The sequence below is a fragment of the Chiloscyllium punctatum genome, chromosome 9 (assembly GCF_047496795.1).
Source record: "Chiloscyllium punctatum isolate Juve2018m chromosome 9, sChiPun1.3, whole genome shotgun sequence".
In the NCBI taxonomy this organism is placed as follows: domain Eukaryota; kingdom Metazoa; phylum Chordata; class Chondrichthyes; order Orectolobiformes; family Hemiscylliidae; genus Chiloscyllium; species Chiloscyllium punctatum.
In genome coordinates this window covers 33323904-33348491 of record NC_092747.1, presented here as the reverse complement: position 1 = coordinate 33348491, position 24588 = coordinate 33323904, and the positions used below count along the sequence as shown (strand labels likewise).

The 24588-nt window shown below is 38.8% G+C and overlaps 1 protein-coding gene across 4 annotated transcripts in view; it reads right to left on the bottom strand.

Annotated features, from left to right (window-relative positions):
* dclk1a (doublecortin-like kinase 1a) overlaps positions 1-24588 on the bottom strand; it is a 352098-nt gene that overhangs the window by 105755 nt on the left and 221755 nt on the right. Inside the window, exon 1 of one of the 4 annotated variants that reach the window (XM_072577211.1) lies at positions 7968-8124. The exons of the other annotated variants lie outside the window; for them this stretch is intronic. Within the exon in view, the coding sequence (XP_072433312.1) occupies positions 7968-7983 (16 nt within the window). The 5' untranslated portion in view covers positions 7984-8124. Of the gene's footprint in view, positions 1-7967; positions 8125-24588 lie in introns of those variants that run through there. 4 annotated transcript variants of the gene reach the window in all.

Here is a 24588-nt window from a genome sequence, read left to right as displayed (position 1 = left end):
ATGCTGACCATCAGAACGTGCAAAGCTTTGCTGAAGATCCCAGGGCTATCTATATATCAATGTAAAAGGGACAAATTTCCCTCACACACATAGGATGGCGCCTCTCTTAAGGCCAATAATGCTATTGATAAATGCTGGAAAGAAAAATTTAAATGAATCATCAATTGTGAATCTGAAATAGTGCAGTTGATTCTCTCTAGATAATCCCTCAGTGGTCTATTGTAGAATCTGTTGGTGGGTCCTTGTCAGTGGGAGAGTTGCAACAAGGAACTCAATGAATGAAAAACAACAAAGTCTGCAGCCCCCATGGTATTCCAGCTGAAATAGAATCTGGTGGTGGGCCTTAGCTCACACCTGGATTCCATATACTCAAAGTGAAGATATGGAAGGAAAAGGAACTCCCTGCTTAACCTAACCTGACTTTGGGAAAGCAACAATTATTATTACCTTCAAGAAAGGAGATGAATAATACTGTGAAAAACTATTGAGATAATTCCTTATTGTGCAGGGAAACTGCTGACAAGATAGCAGGCAAATACAAGAAACATGTCAAAAACAGAGTTTAAACATGGAGGTTATGAGAAAAGGCAGGTGGGAAGTTGGTGAATAAAGCATTACAGTATTTATGTCTAGAAGGGGCAAACGTATGCATAAAGATGGTAGTGGAGGTGAGGTGTGTGTGTGTGTCTGCGTGTGTGTGTGAGAGAGAGACAGTATATACCTCTGCTGAGTGTGTGTGCACTAGTGTGAGAATGTGCATAGCCCCTTCAACTTATGGTTCAAATTCAAAATAACCAGAAACCTTTTGTTTCAAACATGATCAAAAGCTATTTTTTAGGAAAAAGGCTACCATAAATTACTTAAGTAAATATAATTGAGTTATCAACTGAACACATTCAAATATTAAATGTAGGTAAGGATGAAAATTACTTATGAAATTCAATTCAATTCAATCCTTGTTGCCAGCCTGTAGCTTGCAATTGAAGTGGTGAAGAGTTGAAAAGCTGTGTTCAGCTCCAAGAGCTTCTGTAGTTGAACAGTTGGAGTTGGCCTTTGTAGGTGAATAGAGTAGGTACAGCACTTTCAGGGAGAGAGTGAAGGCCTCTTTTTCTTATTGATTCCACTGGCACTATACTTCAAAACTGCCTGGACTCCTTTTCAGCAGAATAAGGATAGTTTTTGGATACCTTCCTTTGTGAAAAATTCCACTGTCACATAGTGTTTATAGTTAGTTCAGCTGAAAGCTATGGCCTTGAACTGTCTTCCCAGGTTCTCCTGAAGTTTTTTCACCAAGCACTTCATAGGCCTACCTTTTACATAGTTTAAATGTTCAAAATGGGTGTTATGTCAGTTTTCAAAAAGGGATTGCTTTAGACAAGTCCAGAAAATTGGTTGTTATAATCTTTGAAGAGATTGTTCCTGCTGGCAACAGTGAAGCTGTGAATTCTCATACCTTTAGAAGATTCAATTATGCAGTCTGAGGTGAACTGAACTACAAGTATCATTTGTGCTAAGGACAGTTTGGCTCCTCAAACTGGCTGATTACACTTGAATCCACAAGAGAAATCAGTTGACATTTGAAAGCCGTTTCGTTTCAGGTCCTTAGTACCCATTTAAAATAAAGTAGTTTTTTTTATTTTACAAGTACCTAAAATATCATAACTATTCCATTCACAACAGAAGGATGATAAATTTTTGCAGCAGTGCGCCTTATATATATACTTGATGGTACACCACTCGTCAAGGTCAAAAAGGTTATTAACATTGCAAATGACTTGGTTCAATCTGAGAGGGAGAGCAGATAGTGGCAATAGAATAGATTTTATGTCTTTAGCATCCCCAGTATTGCATGAAAGGAAATTGCATTTGATCAGTAACTGATTTGGATGAACAGTTTCACAGCACCAATCTTGTTGAAAGAAAGAGGATTGATGGAGAACCAGAGTTCGATGCCATCATTCCATCTGTGAAAGCTAACCCTATTCTTGTTAATATTGTTGTGAAAGGTAGCATGTGAAAGAAAGGAAAAGGGTAACCTAGAGGTAGCATAGAAAAGTGTTACATTGTAAAAGGTAACGTCCCATTTAGGTAAAAGATCTTAGTAAGATAAAGAATACAGCAAGTTCCCAGGTCGGTGGCTCAGTGGTTAGCACTGCTGCCTCACAGCGCCAGGGAACCGGGTTCAATTCCCGCCTCGGGCAACTGTCTGTGTGGAGTTTGCACATTCTCTCCATGTCTGCGTGTGTTTCCTCCCACAGTCCAAAGTTGTGCAGGTTAGGTGAAATTGCCTATAGTGTTAGGTGGATTAGTCAGGAGTAAATGTAGGGGAATGGGTTTGGGTTGGTTGCTCTTCGTGAGCGTCGGTGTGGACTTGGTGGGCCGAAGGGCCTGTTTCCACACTGTTGGGAATCTAAAATCTAAATCACTTCTCAATCAACATCTCCATAAACAAATTAAGAAGAAACTACAGAAAGTAGTCCAGTCCATCACACAAACCAGCCTTCCATCTTTTAACGGGGAGAAAGTGAGGACTCCAGATGTTGCAGATCAGAGCTGAAAATGTGTTGCTGGAGAAGCGCAGCAGGTCAGGCAGCATCCAAGGAACAGGAGAATCGACGTTTCGGGCATAAGCCTGAAGAAGGGCTCATGCCCGAAACGTCGATTCTCCTGCTCCTTGGATGCTGCCTGACCTGCTGTGCTTTTCCAGCAACACATTTTCAGCTTCCATCTTTTAACTCCAACTATACTTCCCACTGCCTCAGAAAAGCAGCCAATATAATCAAAGACCTGTCCCATCCCGGTTTTACTCTCTTCCACTAGGCAGAACATACAAAAGTTTGAATGCATGTATGAATAGATTCAAGAACAGCTCCTTTCCCACTGTTATCAGAATTTTGAACAGACCTATCAAATGTTAATTCTAATCCCTTTCTCTGCACCTTCTCTGCCACTGGGACACTGTATTCTGCATTCTATTCTGCGGCCCTGATGCACCTTGTATGGTATGATCTGCCTGTATACCATACAAATCAACACTTCTCACTGTATCTTGGTTCATGTGACAACAATAAATCAATCAAGTTAACTTGTCAATCATTTTGGTGCTTGCCTCTTTTAATTTTTGGACAATAGAACCATTATTGCATTTCCATTCACACCAATTTTCTCTATGTAAATATCATCGAGAGTTGTTACAAAATTGCAGGTTTTCTCCCAATAACAAAAAAGAAATTGCAATCATGCTTTTTGAAACAGACAAACGTCAGATTCAAATCATGCAAACACTGTCAAACACCAAATGCTACCCAAGCTGTCAGCTGAGCTTCAATATTGAAATTACACGTACAAACCAATTACTTTTATTTACCAATATAATTAACCAAAACAAACATGGACTCAATTGGTTGGTAACGGAAGATATAATTAACTGCATTCATAAAACCAGATTTCCCTTCTGTTCCTTCTGCCTCTCCCTTTCCTGCCCTTGCATTCACAAAACAACCTGTTACATCTCTAACTTTTCCAGTTTTAATGAACATTGACCTGCAGCATTGACTCTGTTTCTCTCCAGAGATATTGCCTGAACTATTCAGTCTTGTTGATATTTCCCCTTTTTATTTCAGACTGCCAGGCTCCTTGGTATTTTACTTTTGTTCTGTGTCCCCACTCCTGCTGTAGCTCAGATTAAATTCAGCTGTCCTGTCAATGAAACTGGAGCCTTCCTGATGCACATGAATCACAAAGTAAAGTTTGCTGGTGAAGAATTACTGAATGTGAATTTGTTGAAACTGGGAACATGCGCAAGAGTAATTTTCAGAAAATAATTCAATCAGCACAATCTCAACATTGGTTTCTACTCTTGATTAATCCAAAACATACTAAAACATATTAAAGAAGAATCCTATATTGAACTTTCCTTTAGGAAAAAATAAAATAAATTCTTATATATACAGCCATTGCGAAGAGAAACTGCCGTTATGCTGAGAATCGGCACTTATAACTCTAAAGTGGAAAATCTTTTTTATGTGCCATCTGTTATGCCATTAAAATGATGAAAGATGTAAACATGTTTCTAGTTTCAATACATATTGTTTACAGAGGAAACTTTGTATATTAGATCCTGAAGTTTATAGAACATAGTGGCATTTTGAATGCAGACTCAATAAAGAAATATTATCTCAGAATGTAAATGTAAACTGATAATATGAGTAATAGTTCCATTCCAACAAGAGTTTTAATCAATTCACTAACATGTTTGACTAACTAGCACTTGAGATTTGTTTCATTGTGTAATGAAGGATTTGAATGCATTCTGAACAGACATAAAAGAAATATATTAAGTAATAATAAATTAGTAAAAAGAAGGTAATGTGATTAATTCTAATCTAGAAAAGTTAAATAAGTAATAACAATATTGTTGCATAGCACCTTTTATATTTCTTTTCCTCAAGACATTTTCAGCATGGAACTATTAAAATGTGTGGAAGAAGTTGCTGTGAGACCAGAATACAAGTGGACACTTCATCTTTTGGTTTTACTTCATTGTTATACCACCCAACAGCACTGTGCAAGATGTTAATGCAAAATTCACCATCTACTGTATATACTCATGTATCAGTCGATCTTGTATATAAGTACACCCCTTATTTTTGGCCAAAAATCTTCTGTTTCCCATATATCTCGTATATACGTCGATCTTGCTATATCACACTATAAACCTCTTACAAAGGAAACTGCATGTTCCCATTAACTTATTTTGCAGAAATTTCACAGATTTTTCAGAAGATATCTGCTTAATGAAGAAAATAAATCAATATTCCCATTAATCCACTTAAACAAAGTTACATTCATTCATTCATACCGGTAACTCATTGCTCTTTTTTTTCACTATTGGTATATCACATCTCCATTCATTCATTCATAACTCTACTTACCACACTTGTTTTACTACAGCACGTTTTGATTCATTCATTCATTCAGACCGAAACTAAGTCTATCGGTACTTATTACACTTTGTTCACTTTACATCTAAAGGTTAATATGGTTAAAAAGTTAATAATTTTAATTGTGCCATTACATCTGAATGAAAGTGAGATATATTGTCTACTGGCATATCTTTAATTCTTTGACATTTCATTACACTGCTTTGTTTAGTTCCAAAACAATTTGAGGAATAATATTAGATCCACTCATGTAGAGGATTTTACAGGATACATAATTTCTCTTTTAAAATCCAATTTTGTATTAATCAGTGCTGGTGTAGTTATTCTAAGTTAATTTACAATTAGCGCTATCTTTAGAATAATAGTATGGGTGTGCAGTTTAAGTTTCATATCTTTAATTCGAGCACAGTTTGTTGACTGAGTCACTACCATCCCCATCTCTTCCTCTCCTCTTCCACCCCCCTCCCACCCCCAATTTGGTGCTAGAATATGATCCTTCACTGCCTTCCATCAGCACAGTCCCATGCAAGGGGTGCAGGACACCTGTCTCCAATGACGTCACTGCCTGCCAATCAGAACTCCGGCTTGCTAAATGGGCAGGCCACAAGCCAATCAGAGCTGCAACCTGTGAGCAAGGAACCCGCCTACCTGATAGTCACAGAGAGATTGGAACTCCATGTACGGAATCAGAGAACGTAGCATATTAAGCAAAGTTTGTGTTCCTGACTCAGACCCAGCAGGAAGATGGCCAATTGAAGATGAGGATTCAGCAACTATTGAGGATTCTTCTTTACTCAGGATTAGTTGTGCGCTCAAATCGATTTCTGCTAATAATGTGGTATTTTGAGCTACAGCCAGAATTTCAGCCCCTCGAAAGCAATAACTCGTGTATACGTTGACCCCTAAATTCAGCTTAAACCAGCCATCTCAAAATTCGACCTGTACACGAATATAACTGAACTGTTTTAATTTCTAACTAAAAAATGTGCGTCAATAGTACACAATCCCTTTTCCTTGATATCCTGTTCATCATAATGCTTCTCACAGCTGTCAAACTGACATATCACATTCTCATCATGGTCTTTCATGCCTTAGTCCCAAGTAAAGCCAAAGACAAAAACAAAATTTGAAAACTGGCGTGGTATTTATAACATATAATTAATCCACAAGTTCAAGGAGATAATGGATGTCTTTGTCATGGACACTGAGACTGTCACAGCTGCTATTAGAATTCCTAGAGTGCAGATGGAGACCATTTGACCCATCAAGGCTTGAACAATCCTCTAAAGAGTATCCCACCCTATCCGCATAATCTCATATTTCCCATGCCTGTACATCTGTGAACACTTGAACATAGCCAATCCATCAAACCTGCATATTTGCGGACTGTGGGAGGAAAGCAGAGCACCACACAGAAATGGAAAGAACATACAAACTCCATTCAGACAGTTCCCCAAGACTGGAATTGAACCTGGCTCCCTGGCACGATTGCTAACCACTGTACCACTGCTACATCCTCACTTGCCTACAAAACCAAACCACCTCCAAATTCCCCACTGGCATACCACTGATATTGCAAATCATTCCCTCAAATATTGACCCTTTTGTTTCAAAACAACTATCACTCTAACCTGAAAAAAAATCCTTCATCCCTCTCACCTTGCAACTTGCAGCCTCACCTCTAACCTTCCTCTCCTCACCAATACTCTTTAACGTTTTGTTGCCTCCCAGATTTGTACCTGCAGTTCAACATCTGAATTGTTACAGTCAGAATTCCATCCTTGCCACAGCATTCAGATAGCACCAAAGAAGGTGAAATATATTTGTGTCCAGTAGTATACAGCCCATCTTCTTGATCCCTCTGCAGTCTTTGGTAGGGTACACCACATCATTATATTCTAGAATTTCTTCTCTGTTGTCCAGTAAACTAAAGCATCTCCAATAATGGTTTCTTTTACACACCGACACCATTACCTCTGGAGGTCCCAAGAATCCAACTTTAGAACACTTCTCATTTTGGGTATCTTTTCATTCAGTGATATCCAAAGGCCTGGAATACAGACACACATTTACACTGATGACTACACTGTTGTACCTTTCCACCTTACTTTTGCATGCTCAACATCTGAACTAGGCTCAAAACACCAAGTGACAAAGAAATTTAACTTCTACTTTTGTAACATTACCCAGTTTATCTGCAACCAAATTCCCCATCAAAGTCCCCTATCAGGTTCAACTATTCTAAAGCTATTCTGGCTAGCCTCCCATTCATCATTATTCCCTGATTATGATTTTCTGAAGAGCCTTGGTACATTTTGGTCATTAGTGCTATAAGCGGTAACTTTCATATGCTCTAATTTTTTATAACATTTTTTACAGTAAATTATCTTTTAGTTTTCACTTATTGAAAAGAAATGACTGTCTAATCAATTTGTCTCAATCAGGATAAATTGATGCATCAGAATTTTGCCTTCTGCCACTGCACAGCAATGAGTGTGGACAATGTAACAGCAGCCCCCTCACTTTTGGTTGGTAATGCAAAAATTTTATCTGAACTATTGTAAGTAGTGGAGTTCCAAGATACATCACATAAGTCACAGAATATTTGAATCATTTGCCAAAACTGTGAAATCATAATGGTTTAATTAGGAAGACATTTTCAGATACAACATTTTTATGCTGACACAACATTGTAGTTTATTTCTGTTCCCCAATCCGTAAGCCCATAATAAAAAAATTGACAATATTCAATAAAGAACATTTTGTAAGAACATAAAGAGGTTTAACTTCCTCAAGTATAAAATAGTGAATACCAAGAAGAAGTTAAGAACATTGAAAATATCATTCAGTGAAGCTAATTTTGCAGATATAACTTAGCTTATTTCAGCTTCCCTAAGTATGATGAGATAAAGGAATATTTAGTTACTACACAATCTGAAATATAACATTTACACAGCTTGATAACTAATTATCTATGCTTTGAAAGATTTTATATAACTTCTAAATGGTCATGGTCATACATACCTTCTACGTACTTCATTATGAAAGGATTTTTTCAACACACAAAACTTCTTCCAGATAATTCACAAATACTAAATACAGATTGTATGTAGCTTCAAGAAGAACAATAACAAAATGAAGCAAAAAGATAGCTGAGATGTAGACTCACAGACAAAATACCTGCTAGTAAGGACAGCTGAGTAAGAAGCAGCTATCATAAGCAAATGCTTTACTGCGTAAGACTGACGTCCATGATTCAGGAGTGGGTGGTTCAGGTGGTTTCTTAAGGCTGCATCATAGATGTCAATTAAATCTATTGCAAGTACCCAGGAACATTAAACAACTCTGCCCCTTTGACAATATGAAAAAAAAATGAATAATTTAGAATGTGAATGCATGATTCAACTTACAGTCAGGTACTGAATGATTCATCCAGTACCCTATTTAAAATTACTTGCCGGAGGCTTTCAAGTAAGATAGCTGTTGACGTAATATTACAGTAAATATCTCACTTTAAAGACCATATTGCAATTTATCTAGGTTATGGCACAAACAAATTAGCAGCAGCAGGTTACCTACATAATCTAATAGATGCCACTGATATTTGATTGTAAGAAAAATGATCCACAATTTAGATAATCAATGTAGCAGTCACCAATGAAAACCAAGGACTTCAATATTAGACCTCATGCATCTAAATATTGTGCATTTCAGTGCAAAGGTAAATAATTATTTCTTTTATTACTTGAATTGAACTTTTGTATTCAACAACAAAAACTCTTATATATGTTCAGGATTATTTAAAAGCTTTAATAATACTAATTGTTAAACTGTATGAAAATCCTGAGCTTTTTTCTCAAAATTATTCTTTATTTCATTTTGTGTTCAATGAAATATTAACAATTGAGCAAACGGTAATTGTTTTTCTGTGCACATACACAACAGTCTATAGACCAGCCAGTAGTGGGTGGGTTTTCACCAGTGAGTCAGACATAATTGTTTGCTACTGGCACAGAGCAACTTGACATTTTTTTCAATTAGGTTTTTATCAATATAAAATTTTGAACAAATGTTGGGTGGAAGAAAACAGAAGGATAATTTGGAAATCAAGACTTCCGATTTCCATTGACTAAAGCTCAACAGAACATTGAGGTTTCATAATTCAATGCCCCTTTCTATTTTAAAAATTAGAAATTTGAGATCACTAAATGAGTTAAATGTACATTAGAATGCTGAAATGTTGATGAGCAACAGCAATTAGGACCTATTTCAATCTTTTTGAAAATAGTCAGTTGTCTTCATCTCTAAAATAAAAAACACATTGGTGACTACATGATTATAAAACAGATGAATTTGGACATTCCAAACACAACAGGGGAACAAAAGAAACCCAACACTGAATGTCATATTGGCAATAGACTTGTTTTTATGCTGTTTACAGTTTACATTGTACAGATATAATGGAGATTTTTGAGTGATCTAGGGACTTTGCAAAATGTCAAGCAGGTTAATGGGATGCTCTCTTTTATTACAAGAGGAATTAAAAGTAAGGATATTATATGTAAGATATAAATGTACAAGTCAATGATGTATCCACACCTCATGTACCATGTGCAGTTTTGGTTTCCTTACTTAAGGAGGTAAATGCATTACAGGCAGGTTAGAGAGGGCTTACTAGACTAGTGCTTGAAATGGGAGACAGTGAGGTCTGCAGATGCTGGAGATCAGAGTTGTAAGTGTGTTGCTGGAAAAGCACAGCAGGTCAGGCAGAATCCGAGGAGCAGGAAAATTGACGTTTTGGACCGGAGCCCTTCATCGGGAATGAGTCTCATTCCTGATGAAGGGCTCCAGCCTGAAGTATTGATTTTCCTGCTCCTCAGCTGCTGCCTGACCTGTTGCACTTTTCCAGCAACACACTAGTGCTTGGAATGGACAGATTGTCATAGGAGGGAATGGACAGACTGTCTTGTGAGGGAATGGACTGATTGTCTTAGGAGGGAATAGAAGCACAAGATATGCTTGAATGCACTGCAGTTCAGAAGAATAAGAGGCAACTTTATTAAAGCATAGAATTCTGAGGGGAGATGGCATGATAGGCATTGAGATAATGTTGTTTTTAATGAGAGAATATAGAACTAATCCCTGATTAAAAATCAAGGATCACCCATCTAAAAAGGAAGTTAGCTTTTTTTTTTCTCTTACAATGTTGTGACTGTTTGGAATTCTCTTTTTGCAAAGGTGGTGGAAGTAGAATACATATAAGGCTTGGAATACATATAAGAGAGTGACAGATTTTCAGTAATGTTTTTTAGAATGTTGAAAAGTTACCAGAGGTAGATTGAAATGTGGTTTTGATGTTTCAATCAGATCAGCCATTATCTTACAGAATGGGAGAGCAGGCTCAAGAGGCCTACTCCTGCTTCTGATTTCTATGTATCTAGCTAATTTTGTGGCAACTTGCTGTGTACAAATTGTTTATCACAATTGACTACATATGAACAGTGATTACAATTCAAAGACAATTATTTTCTGTAAAGTGCTTCAAAACATTGACGATGTGAAAGGCATAAATACATTGATGTTTCTATAGTGTAGCGCCAGGTGAGAAATCAATTTATTGAACTTCCAACTACTCTTTTGTTATGTTATGGGGAAGATGATGGCCTTGCGATATAATCCCTGTATTATTAACCCAGAGACCCAGACAATATTCTGGGTTCAAAGTCCATCAGAGGAGATGGTGAAATGATGATCCTGAAACCATTTTCAAAAAAGCCTATCCTTTCTGGAATGAAACTGTATTCCTTATCTGGTCTTGCCTACATGTGACTTCAGATCCACAGCCAAATGTGAGGGAATCTTAACTACCCTCGAGGCATTTAGGCATAGACAATAAAAATTATCGCTTAGCCAGCAACACTCACTGAAAAAAATATTTGTAGGCTTAACTTGCATAGTATAAATACAAAGAGTTGAAGCTATCACCTGAGATATTAAATTAACACTTCATTCAGAGGACAACACATGTACTACCCCATTATAAACTATGTGTCCAAATCCTGAATGGAATTAAAGCAGAAAACCAAATGGCTCAGAAACATAAATGCTACAAGGTAAACAACTGACCACTATTATTTACGGTACTCACACAACAGTTTATTTAAATAGTACACAGTTAGTTATTGGTGTCATTAAAGCAGAAATCATGCGCTGAAGAGTTAAGTGAAATTAAGAGTACTGAGTGGCAGCAAGAACACAGAAGTAGTCCCGTGGTTGAATACTCCTCCAAAACTATTAGCAGTGGGGTGAGCTCTCTCAAGAACAGGAAAGATAGGCAACTATTGCATATAAACAGGGCTGGATTCAAGTGTTCAAGGAAATGAACAAAAGTGTCATCCCTCCAAACTGGAGACAATGGACCAAGAGTATCCAAGACCTCAGGAGAGCAGGAAAGGTACATGGCATTCAGGTGCCAAGCCCCATACTCTGATTTCCCTTGGTATTCTCCAGCACATCACTCCTTAGAGCAATATATCTTGCAGCCACATTCATTCCTTGCCCTGCTGACATCTCACACTTGCATATAAGCAGCCAGCACTCAGACTTAGCCTCATCTTAAAGCTCTCCCATGTCTAAGTCTCACTGTCACCCTCTACAAATGTTATGTCGCTCTTCTGCAGGCTAGTTTTTGTTTCAAATGCTGTTAATGCTTTGCTTTCTCTCCCTGCAGGAGAATACACCACCACTGGGTATTGGGTGGGTGCTAGCCATCTAGTGATAGTACCCTTGACAGCCACTGGAAATGCATGCCACATTTGAAGGAGGTTTTGTTACAGGAAGTTGCAGATGTTAACAGCAATCCGCTGTGATCATCTGAGTTTTCCTGAGGTGCTGAACCTCACACGTTAAGAAAGCTGATGCTTTCCTTCTAGACCTTGTAGTGAGGCTCACCTCTTTGGAACCTCTCTGCCTTGTGGAGAAACCAATTGATGTTAGTGGAGTTGCCGCTTCTCTTTCTTTTGATCTGAGGGGTAGAGTAGAGGTACAAGAGGCTCTCCCATGTCATTGTGAAGGGTGGCAGCAGCAAAGTGCAGCTAAAAGAGGCAGCACAGTGGCTCAGTGGTTAGCACTGCTGCCTCACAGTGCCAGGGACCCGGATTCAATTCCCACCTCCGCCAACTGTCTGTGTGGAGTTTGCATATTTTCCCCGTGTCTGTGTGGGTTTCCTCCAGGTGTTCCGGTTTCTTCCCAGAGGTTAGGTGAATTGGTTTTGCTAAATTGCCCATAGTGTTAGGTGCATTAGTCAGGGGGGGAATGGGTCTGGGAAGGTTACTCTTCGGAGGGTCGGTGTGGACTAGTTAGGCTGAAAGGCCTGTTTCCACACTGTGGAGAATCTAATATAAAAAAATGAAAAAAATTAAAAGATAGGTGAAAAGGTTTCCATGAAGGTGAGAATCACCTGTCAAGCACTGAAAGCATCGTTTGAGAATGAGTGCAAACAGAAGAAGACTCTTAAGTTCTGATGAATAGTCATCTAGACCCAAAATGTTAGCTTGCTATCGCTCCATGGGTGTCACCTGACCCACTGTGATTTCCAGCATTCTTTGTTTTCAGCAGACACATACTTGTCCATGGTTTCAGCTCTTCAGTTTCAGTGATCATAGTCTTTTCAGCCTGCTGGTCTCACCTAAACAACATTCTCCATTGTGGGTTTGCTTCAGTGACCCCAGAAATTTGCTGGCAGCAATTTTTTTTTAAAGTTTGTTAAAAAAAAACAAACTTTATTTACTAAAGCAAAAAGTAGGGATAAATGAGTCATTTTCAAGTTGGCAGGCTGTCTCTAGTGGAGTGCTGCAAGGTCAGTGCTGAGGTCTCAGCTGTTTATTTTACAATCTATATTAAAAGACTTAGATGGAGGGATGGAGACTAACGCATTGAAAGTTTCTAGAAGTACAAAGCAAGCTGTGAAGAGGATACAAAAAAGCTGTGGAGAGATATCAGCAGGTTAAGTGAATGGGCAACAAGGTAGCAGAGATTGAATAATGTGGTGAAGATTGAGGTTATTCATTTTGGTTGAAAGAAATTGTCAAATACTGTTGTTTTCAGAGAGACTTAGGTGCACATGTACAAAGAACACAGAAAGTTAGCATGGGTAGAACAAGCAAGTAAAAAGCCATATGGAACAATGCTCTTTATTGCAAGGGGATTGAACTACAGATATAAGGCTTGCTGTGCTTGCATAGGACTTTGCTGAATACAGACCTGTCTTACTGTGTGCATTTTTCATCCCTTTATTTATGAAAGGACAAAACTTATACTGGAGAACACAGGGAAAATTGAAGTCATTATCTTCAGTCTCCAGTACAAACTCTATCCAACTGCCACCAATTTCATGCTTTTCTGTCACCATTGTTTCTGATTCAACCAGATAGTTTGCAATATTTGATCCAGAACTGAACCAATCACTCTATATCTTCTCCATCACAAAGACCACATACATCCTCCCAATATTATTGTTCATTTCTGCTGCTTTGTCAGACCATCTCTGACTGAAACTCATCTATGTCTGTGAAGCCTCCAGACTTGAGTATTTTGATGCTTTTCAGAGTATGTTTCGCAATCACAGATCATGAACCTCAACTCATCTAAAACTCTGCTACTAAGATTTTATTCTGCCTATCCACCATCTGATGTGGATTGGCTCCAGATTTTCAACAACTTAAAACTTAAAATTTTTCTTCTTGTGTTCAAATACTTTCATGGCTTTACTGCATCAGCTTGTTACCCCTACAGACATATAACGACAAACTCCATACCGAGTTATCTATTACCTGGCTCTGCTCTTTTATTGCATTCTTTCTTCCGTCACCCCACTGTTCACAGGCATCTGGGCCCCTTTTTCTAGAATTCCATTTTTAAACTTCTCCACTTCAAGGCCTTCTTTAGAAACTGCCTTTTGAACAAGGTTTTGTCCACTCTCTCTAATATTGTTGTTTTTGTTTCAATATCCAGTTTGTCTGATTATGTCTCTGTGAAACGTGGCATTTCCTATGTTAAAACCATTACATAGATGTGAGTTACTGCACTAGTACTGGCTGCACACACATCAATATCACTGCAAATGCCAGCCTACAAATTCCTCTGAGGATGATGAATATAGAAAGTTCCAGGAACAAGCAGTTCAGCCTTGCTGTGTCACAATTCGATACATCAAGTTTTGAGAAAGATAAAGTCAACAAATTCCAATTCCAAGAATCTGTCAACTTTGTGATATTGGACACTAACAGTAAGGTTTCTGCATGTGTGACTTCCCATGGAGTTACTTAAGATTTTTCCCTTGACAAAAAGGTAAAATTACTCAAGTCAAAGATGTAAGTCCATGGATTATGTATTCTATATAATAAATAAAATATGCTTCTGAATATGTATTTGTAGATATTACAATAATGAGATGTCATTATGATGGGCTTTTCTATAATCTTGTTAGCAAAGTGACCATGAACAATAAAATGTCAAACATGAGAAGTTGCCATCCACACAGAAGGGCTTTTTGTTGAAAATGATCAACACTGCAGACATGTTTAAACTCTAAAGTGAACTTCACATTGTAACAGACAGAGGTTGGAAAAATAATTTCTATCTTCATTGATCTTTCGGATCAATTGGTTATTGTAACAGTGAGAGTATGATTGTGTTTGTATTCGGTTGGAAGAAGCAAAAATGAAACAGGAAGCCCATAAAACGTTTATTGATTCAAAATCATTTGTTGATTCCTCATTATTACATAAAACTCTTTCCTCCCATGGCTTTAGACAGTACTGTTGGTTTCCACAGCAACATTGACGTACATAACCAGCACAGACTCCTACCCTTCTTTACTGCACTATTATACCAGTTAAGTGTACTGCGTCAGACAGTTTCTCTGCACTTACACTTGAAGCTGTAAAATGTGACATGGGCATTATGTACATTATGTGCTTTCACACTTCTCTTCTAGGACTTGGGAATAGGTCACCATGAGTAGTGTTATCACTTACTAACATTAAATATGCACTGTTTAGAAAATCAAATACTCAAGAAGCTATCTTACAAAACTCTTCGGTCTTAAGAAAATGACTTCAGTTTTTAAAAGTGACTGGAGCAATTTTTTTTGCATCGTGCCATTTAAAAATTTACTTTAAGGTTCCCCAAACAGATTCTGTTCCCAGATATTTGTTAATGTCTCACTCCAAATTTCTGTTTGTAGATGTATAGCAGTCGTCTTCGGTGGTCAACGAATAAAAACAACAGGGTTGTTGTGGTGAGTGATTTTTAACCTGCCCTATAATGACTGAGGGGCTTGGATGGGGCAGACGTTGTCAGTCCAAATCAGTCCAACCAGGGAAGGAATTATATTGGACCTGGGTTTCAGTAATGAGCCTGGCCAGATGAGTGAAGTTTCAGCGAGGGAGCATTTCGCGAATAGTGACCATCATACTGTGAGTTTTAAAGATACTCATGGATAGGGAAAACATGCAGTCCTTGAGGGAAGATCTTAAATTGGGAGGAAGCTGAACTACAACAAAATTAGGCAGGGACTAGAGATTGTTGATTGGAGGTGACTGTTTGAGGCAAAATCCACACTGGACACGTGGGAGTATTTCAAACAGCAGTTTATCAGAGTTCAGGAGCAACTTCTTGCTTAGAGAATAACAGATAAGTATGGCAGGCTATGTGAACTTGGATGACCAGGAATGTCATGACCTTGGCCAAAACGTAAACTCTAAGAGGATGGAGATTGATGAAGCCCTTGAAGTATATAAGGAAACTGGGAAAGACGTTAAGCAATGAATTAGAAGGCCTAAAAGGAATCATGAAAAATCATTAGCAAACATGATTAAGGAGAATCCCAAGGTTTTTATACACATATAAAAAGCAAGAGCGTAGCCAGGGAAAGGGTTGTCCCACTCAAGGACAAAGGAGAGAATCTACACCTGAAGCCAGGAGAGGTAGGTGAGGTCCTAAATGAATACTTTGCACCAGTATTCACCTAAGAGAAGGAATGAATTAATGGAGGATGATCTCAGGGAAGGAAGTGTTGAATTTCTACACCAAGTTGGTATTAAAAATGAAGAAGTGTTGAGCATCTTAAAAAGTATTAAGGTAAATTAGTCCCCTGGTCCTGATGGGATCTATCCCATAATATTGAGAGAGGAAAGGGAACAAATTGCTGGAGCATTGAAAGACATTTTTGTCTCCTTTTGGCCACAGGTGAGATGTGTTCAGGTTTGTGTATCTTCTGCCTGATGAATAGGTTGTAGGAGAGCATTACTGGAGTGAGAGAGGTCTTTAACGATGTTGTCAGCCTTTCCATGGCAACAAGTATTGTAAATGGAGTCCATGGATGGAAGATTGGCTTTCGTGATGGTCTGGGCTGTGCACACAACTTTCTTTAGTTTCTTATGGCACTGGGCAGAGCAGTTGCCATACTAGGCTTTTATGTAAGGTGTGTCTTCACCAAGGCCCTGAATAACTACAGCAAAACATCCTTATTCTGATAGTCAAATCCTCTCATTATGAAGGCCAGCCTGCCATTAGCTTTCCTCACTGCCTGCTGCATCTGCATGCCAACCTTCTGTCACTGTTACACAATGACACCCATGAGGTACAAATATTGGTTTAAAGTATTTGCCATTTGCTTGTTTCCTATTACTAATACCCCAGTCACATCCTCCAGAGATCCCACACTCACCTTATCTACTCTCTTCATTTTTATATAACCCCCAGAAGTTCTTGCTGTTTATTTTTATATTTCTAGCCAATTAACTTTCACAAATCAATTTTCTTCATTTTTATTAGCTTTTTAGTCATCCACTGCTGTTCCCTAAAAAATTCTTAATCCTCTGGTTTACCATTTGTTCTTGCAGCTTTTATAGGATACTATTCTCGACCACTTTTGTTAACCACGGGAGTCATTGAGTCTATGTTTTGACTAGGAAACATTTTTCCTGAGGCTTATTAAATATCTGCTGCTCCTCATCTACAGATCTTGCCTTTGGTCAATTTCCCAAACTGCTTCAGACAGCTCTTACTTCATGCCTCTATAATTGCCCTTATTTAAGTTGAAACATTAGCTTGAGGGCGAAAGTGAGGACTGCAGATGCTGGAGATCAGAGCTGAGAGTGTGGTGCTGGAAAAGCACAGCAGTTCAGGGAGCATCTGAGGAGCAGGAGAATCAATGTTTTGGGCATAGGCCCTTCATCAGAAAGGTGTTGTTGTTCATAAATGAAGTATAAGTGCAGTGGTGAGTAGGTGGTGCATTAGATAGTGATATGGAGTCAGTTTGGGCAGAAGTAAAGAATAGTTAGGGAAAAAAGTCATCAGAAAGTGCAACATTCCCTGTAAGCGGCAATTCTCCTGCTTCTCGGATGCTGCCTGGCCTGCTGAGCTTTTCCAATATCACACTCTCAACATTAGTTTGATGCCAGAGTATCTCTCCCACAAAGTGAATCTGAAATTCTACCTTATTGTGATCACCACCCCCAGTGGATCTTTATCTATGATTATTTTGAGTAATCCTACCTTATTACACAACATTAGCTGCAAAATAGCTTGCTACTGAGTACATTGCACAAGAAATAATTGCTGATGCTCTGGACAAATCCTTCTTTCATGTTACTCTTGCCCATCTGATTTGCCCAGCTAAAATGCAGATTAAAGTCACCCACGTTTCCACTATTTCCTAATTTATATTTTGTCTTACAGTCAGGGATCTCTTCTGGGGCCCATAGACTACTCCCACCCAACGTTCTCTTGAATTTTACTGCTGCTGCAACTTCAGGAAGGGGAAGCCCTGTATGCCAATTACTGTGTGCAAAGCTTCCCAGCAACTTTGCAACTGTGTTGCTTAGAGGGAATGTTGCACTTGACCACAACGTTTTTCCCCGACTATTCTTTACTTCTGCTAAACCGATTCCATGCCATTATCTAATGCATCGCCTACTCACTGCTGCACTCATGCTTTCTTTATGAACAAGAATACCTCACCTCCGTCTCCTTTGTGCCTATTTTTCTGGAATGCTGAATGTCTTTGAATATTGAGTTCTCAGTCCTGATCATCCTGCCATCAAGTCTTTGTAATAGCCATCAAGTCACAATTATTTATTTTTTGTGCCATCAACTCATCTATCTCTTCATAAATGCTGCATGAATTCAGATAAAGAGTATTATGCATTGATGTTTTACCATTATTACTCTCTCTAGTTCTAATTTCTGCTGCACTGCTCTGTGTGTAATTTCTGCCCCTTCCAATCATACTTTGAATATTGTTCCCCTCTTCACTCCTCTGCTCCCTGACTTTTTTTGATTGTTTAAACTTTCCTTCAGTTGAACTCTCCCTGCCACCCACTAATTAGTTAGAAATCCTTATCTAGAACCTTAGTTATACAACTCATCTCAGCATGGTTCAAATGAAACCCATTTCAATCGAATAGCTATGGTTAAAGGAAGAGTACAGCCAATTAGTGAGCAAAAAGGGGATTTACACATGGAGGTAGGGTATATGGCTGAGGAATTAGATGAACATATGAACTAGGAGCAGGAGTAGGCAATTTAATCCTTTGAATCTGCTTCTCTATTTAATATAAACATGGCTGATCTCATCTCAGCCTCAACTCCATTTTCCAACTCTCCATAACCTTTTAACATATTATTAATTAAAAACTGGTCCATCTCTTCATTAAATGTAATTAATTTTGTATCTTTCTTTACAAAAGAGGAGGATGCTGCCCAGGCCATGGTGACAGAGAAGCAATGGTCAACTCTGTCACATGAGGTGTTCCAAATTAATAAGGAAGAAATCCTGGATAGATTGGTGATTCTTAAGCTTCACAAGTCATGAGGACTGGATAAGATACATCCAAGAATTTCAAAGAAGTGAGGTCAGAAATTGCTGGGGCATTGGCCATAATCTTTCATTCTTCCCTGGACTGGTGGGAGAAGCCAGAAGACTGGAGGATTGTGAACGTTTTGGCCTTGTTCAAGAAAGTTTATAAGGATAATCCTAGCCAGAGTAGGACCAGTCAGTTTAACTTCAATGGTGGTGAAGCTCCTAGAGACAATTATTTGGGGTACAATTAGTAGTTAAATGGAAAAAGAAGACTCAAAAAGTGTGACACTGTAAAAGCACAGCAGGTCAGGCAGGATCTGAGGAGCAGGTGAGTTGACATTTCAGGAATAAGCCCTTCATCAGAAATGGATTGATTAGGAAGAGTCAGTATGGATTTCTGATGGAGACAGCGTGTTTAACTAACTTGCTGAAGTTCTTTGACAAGGTACCAGAAAGGCTGGATGACAGTAATGCTGTTGAGGTGGTACACATGGCCCAGAAGGCTGTTCTGAAGAAGAGTCATACCAGACTCAAAATGTTTATAACTCCACGATGCTGCCATATTAGCATTCTCTGTGTCTCTTTCAGATTTCCAGAAGATGTTTAACACTTGCCACACATAGTCATAGAGTCATACTGCATGGAAACAGACCCTTCGGTCCAATCAGTCCATGCCAAACATTATTCCAAACTAAACTCATCCCAACTGCCTGCTCCTAGTCCATATCCCTCCAAACTTTTCCTATTCATGTACTTCTCCAAATGTTCTTTTAAACATTGTAATTACATCTACATCCATCAGTTCTGCTGGAATTTCATTCCACATGTGAACCACTCTTCTGTGTAAAAAATCTGCCCTTCATATCTTTTTTAAATGCCTCTCCACTCACCTTAAAAAATGTGCCCCCTAGTCTTGAAATCCCCCATCCTAGGGAAAAGATAACTATCATTAACTCTATTTATACCCCTCATGATTCTATAAACTTCTGTAAGGTTTCCTCTCAACCTCCTAATCTCCAGAGAAAATAATTCCAGCCTTTCTTTATAACTCAAACCTTCCAGACTTGGCAACATCCTGGTTAATCTCTTCTGAACCCTCTCCAGCTTAATAATATCCTTCCTATAACTGGGTGAGCAGACCTGGACACAGTATTCCAGAAGATACCTCACCAATGTCCTGAACAACCTCAACATGATTTCCCAATTCCTCTACTCAAAGGACTGAGCAATGAAGGCATGCGTGCCAAATGCCTTTTCAACCAATCTGTCTATATGTTTCACAAACTGCAAACAATTATGCATCTGAACCCCTCGGTTCTTCTGTTCTCACATTACCCAAGGCCCTACATTTAATTGTATAAGTCCTGCACTTGTTTATTTTACCAAAATGCAATACTGTGCATTTATCCAGTTTGAACTCCATCTCCAACCCATTGATCCATATGATTATGTCCCTTTGTAATCTTAGAAAACATTCTTCACTGTCAACTATGCCACCAATTTTGCTATCATCCACAAATGTACTAACCATGTCTTCTACATTCTCATCCAAATCATTTATGTCAATAGCAAACAAAAGAGGGCCCAGAACTAATCCCTGAGGAATACCGCTGGTGACAGGCTTCCAGTCAGAAAAGCAACCCTCCATCACCACTCCCTGTCTCCTGCCATTAAGCCAATTACACAATTGGCAAGCTCACTCTGAATCATTTGTGACCTAACTTTACTAATTAGTCTACCATGCAGAACTCTGTCAAAGGCTTTACTAAACTCCAAGTAAACAACTTATGAGAAAAGTGACAGGTCATGGTATAAAAAGGACAGTAGCAACATTGGGACAAAATTGGTTGAGTGCTAGGAAACAGATGGCCAAAGGCTGTTTATCAGGCCAGAGGAAGATTTACAGTGGGGTCAGTATTGAGACCTATTCCTGAAGTATATTAATGATTTAGATCTTGCTATGCAGGGGACACAAAACTGGGAAGAATTGAAAGCAGTGAGCAGGACAGTGTGGAACTCTAAAAGGGCACGTTGGGGAGTGAGAAGATAGATGGCAGATAGCTTCAATGTGGAGAAGTGTGAGGTGATGCACTTTGGTGAAGAATATTGAAATACTTTATAAAATACTGGTAAAATCTAAAGGAGGTGCAGGAACAAAGGGACTTGAGTGTATATGTGCACAGACCATTGAAGGTGAGGACAGCTAGTGAGAGCAGTAAGTCAAACATAACAGTATCCTTGACTTTATTAATCGGAGCAGACAAGAGCAAGGAGGTGATGTTAAACTTGTATAAAACACTTATTATAACTCACCTGGAGGTATTGTGTACAGTTGTGGGCACCACATTATAGGAAGGATGTGAATGCATTGGAGAGAGTGCAGAGTGCTTTACAAGAATAGTTCCAGGAATGAGAAAGTTCAGGTATGAGGATAGATTGAAGAAGTTAGGACTGTTCTCCTTGGACAGAAGAAGGCTGAGAGGAGAATTGATAAAGGTTTTCATAATCAGGAATGAGCAGGATAGAGTAAATAGGAGGAGCTCTTCACACTCATAGAAAGAACAAGAATGAGAGAGCATAAATTTTAAAACAATGTTAGAGAAAAAGCTTTTTCACACAGCGAATAGTTAGGGTACAGAATACAATGCCTGGAAATGTGGTGAAGGCAGGTTCAACCGATGCTTTAAAGACAGCATTGGATGATTGTTTGGACTGTAATGGTGTCTTTGGGGAAAAGGCAGGAGATTGGTTCTAGGTGATGATGTTTGTGCGAAGAGCTGATGTAGGCACAATGGCCTCCTTCTACATTCTCAATGTGGTGATTCTGTATTTCTCTTTCCCCAGTGCATGTGTCAGCGTGCTAAAATTTAGAATTCCTCTCTCCCAGACTAATCCCTGAATTATGCATTCACTTTGTAATCTCACTTACTCTAAATTAATTTGTATGTGGCTCCAGAGTTTATTAACTTGCTGGTTTTGCTTTTTAAATCCCTGAACTTCTCATAAACGCTCAGCAGAATCTCTTTCTTAGTTCTACCTACATCATCTGAACCTACATTGATCATTGCAGCTGGATCCTTCCCAACCCAGTACAGTCAACACAGCCTCCAGAACTCTGTCTTTGCTGCAAAGAACTGGATCTATTCCCCTAACTATTGTACCCCTGTTACTACTACATGTCTCTTCACTCCCCCAACTCAAATGGTGCTGTGCACCATGGTGCTTTGGTCAGTTCGTTCATCCTCCCTGCAGTCTGTGTCATTGTCCACATAAGAAGCAAGAACATCGTACCTACTGGACAAGGGCACTGGCTGAGATTCTTTCAAAACTAAATTCTGGAACCCCAAGCCTGCTTCACACCTACCTGTCTCTGACCATGGATCAAATTTGATGTAATTATTTAAGGGGTGTGACTGTCTCCGAGAACATAACGTCCAGCTAACTTGCCCTCTTCCTGAAGTGTCACCATGTCTGCAGCTCAGACTCCAGCTCATCAACTCTGAGCTGAATTTCTTTGAGCAGCCAACATTTGCTGCAGGTGTGTTTACTGTGGACCACACTGGCGTCCACCAACCCGCACATACTACAGTTGCAACACATCACCTTCCTAGCCAACTCTATTCATCAGTAATGAAACTGAAAGTTATTTTTTAAAAAAATAGCTGTAATAACATCTCTTGATTTTGAACAAATTGGCCAACCAGTAGAGACATGTAAGAAAAACTCAGCTATCGCATATCTGGTTTCCTGAGGTGTCACATTTCAGCTCTGAAAGGTAGAAATGGGTTCAATGATCTGGTTTTTATTTCTGGTTGTTTTTATCTCCTGATAGCACTGCCTTGCTCACACAGCTCTATGCTCCCATTCCTCTTCACAATGGTGTTGACTTGCTGCACACTCCTCCTAGTCCATAACCAACCAACAACTGATGTGAGCATTCAGTGAGTGTACCTATAATGTGTAATGTTATGTTCCAGTGAAGCATGCTTGTACAATATACATTCTGGCTCATTTATTAATATGAGAGCACTAGTAACATAAAAATATGGGGCAACTTTATTGAAACATTTCAGATCCTTCAGGGGCTTGGTAGGGTAGAAATTGTTTCCCTCTGTGGGAGAGTGTAGGGACCAAAGGGAATAATCAGAGCATAAAGAGTCACCCAGTGAGGACAGAGATAATAAGGAATTCTTTCTCTCAAAGGGTAATGAATCTGTAAAGTACATTACCTTAAAGGGCAGTTCAGGCTGTAACATTCAGTATATTCAAGACTGAGATAGGCAGATTTTTAATCAGTAAGGGAATCAAGAATTATAAGCTAAATGTAAGAAAGTGGAGTTGAAGCTTATCAGATCATCCAGGAATTGAAAGTGTCATTGAATTTCACAGTAGATTCAAAGGCTAAATGGCCTACATTTCTGTTTGTACTTCTCATGGTCTTATGGGTAGATGTCAAGATAACTGGCATGCAGTTTCCTCCTTATTGCCCCCCTCCCTTCTTCAATAGATTAGTTATATTTATTATTTTCCTGGCTGATGGAACTTTTCATGAGTCTAGAAAGTTTTAGAAAATTAACATCTACACATCTACTACTTCATTAGCAACCTCTTAAGACCTTAGGATGGAAGTGGAACCCATGGCTCCATCAGTTTATTTTGTCACATTTCCCTCATGATTGTAATTTCATTAAGTTCCTCTTTCTCTCTTTTTTCCACTCCCTGATTTACAACTATCACTGCAATGTTTTGTATTCTCCATAGTGAACACAGAAGCAAACTATTTGTTCCTTTCATCGACCATTTCCTCTTTATCCACTTTGACTTCCTCATTGTCACTCTACAGAGGCTATTCACTTTACTTACTCTTTCTTTTTAAATTCCTGTAGAAAATCTTGCTATCCATTGTTACATTTGGAGCTAGCTTCCTCACATAATTGAATTTCTTCCTCCTTTTTAACCTTTTATTCATTATCTGCTGTTCTTTAATTCTGACCAATCACCTGACCAGCCAGACCCCTTTGTGGACTTTTTGTCTCTTTAATTTGATTATTTCCTGAACTTCTTTAGTTAATCATGGTGTACCCCCATTTAAATGTTTTATATAATTGGAATATGCTTATTCTATGTATTCTGAAATATTCCCTTAAATGACTGCCACTGCATTTCCATTTAATCTGTCCCTTAATCACATGTGCCTGTTTGCTTCAGCTAGCTCAACTCTCATGCCCACAGAGTTACTCTTATTTATACTTAAAATAATTTTCTCCTTTTCAAATTAGATGCAAAATTCAGTCATATCATGGGTACGGTTAGCTAGGGATGCCTTAACTCTGAGATTATTATTAAGCTTTGATGCTCGTTTATCAGAACTACCCAATCTTTTTGCTTACTTTGTCCAGCATTGTGTTTACGACTTGGAGGCCTATAGACAATGCCACCAGTAACTTCTACCCTTTACACCTCCTGGGTGTCATGGTGGAACAGTCACAGAAGGTTGGCATGCTAGTGCAGCAGGCAGTGAGGAAAGCTAATGAATGCTAATGCGCTTGCTCACAGTGAGAGGACTTGAGTATCGGAGTAAGGATGTCTTGCTGCAGTTATACACCTTGGGTAATGTGTGCAGTTTTGGTCTCCTAGTTTGAGGAAGGACATTCTTGCTATTGAGGGGGTCCAATGAATAGAATCATTGCAGTGGGTCCAGTGAAGGTTCATCAGACTGATTCCTGGGATGGCTGAGGAAAGACTGAATCGACTGGGCTTGTACCCACTGGAATTTAG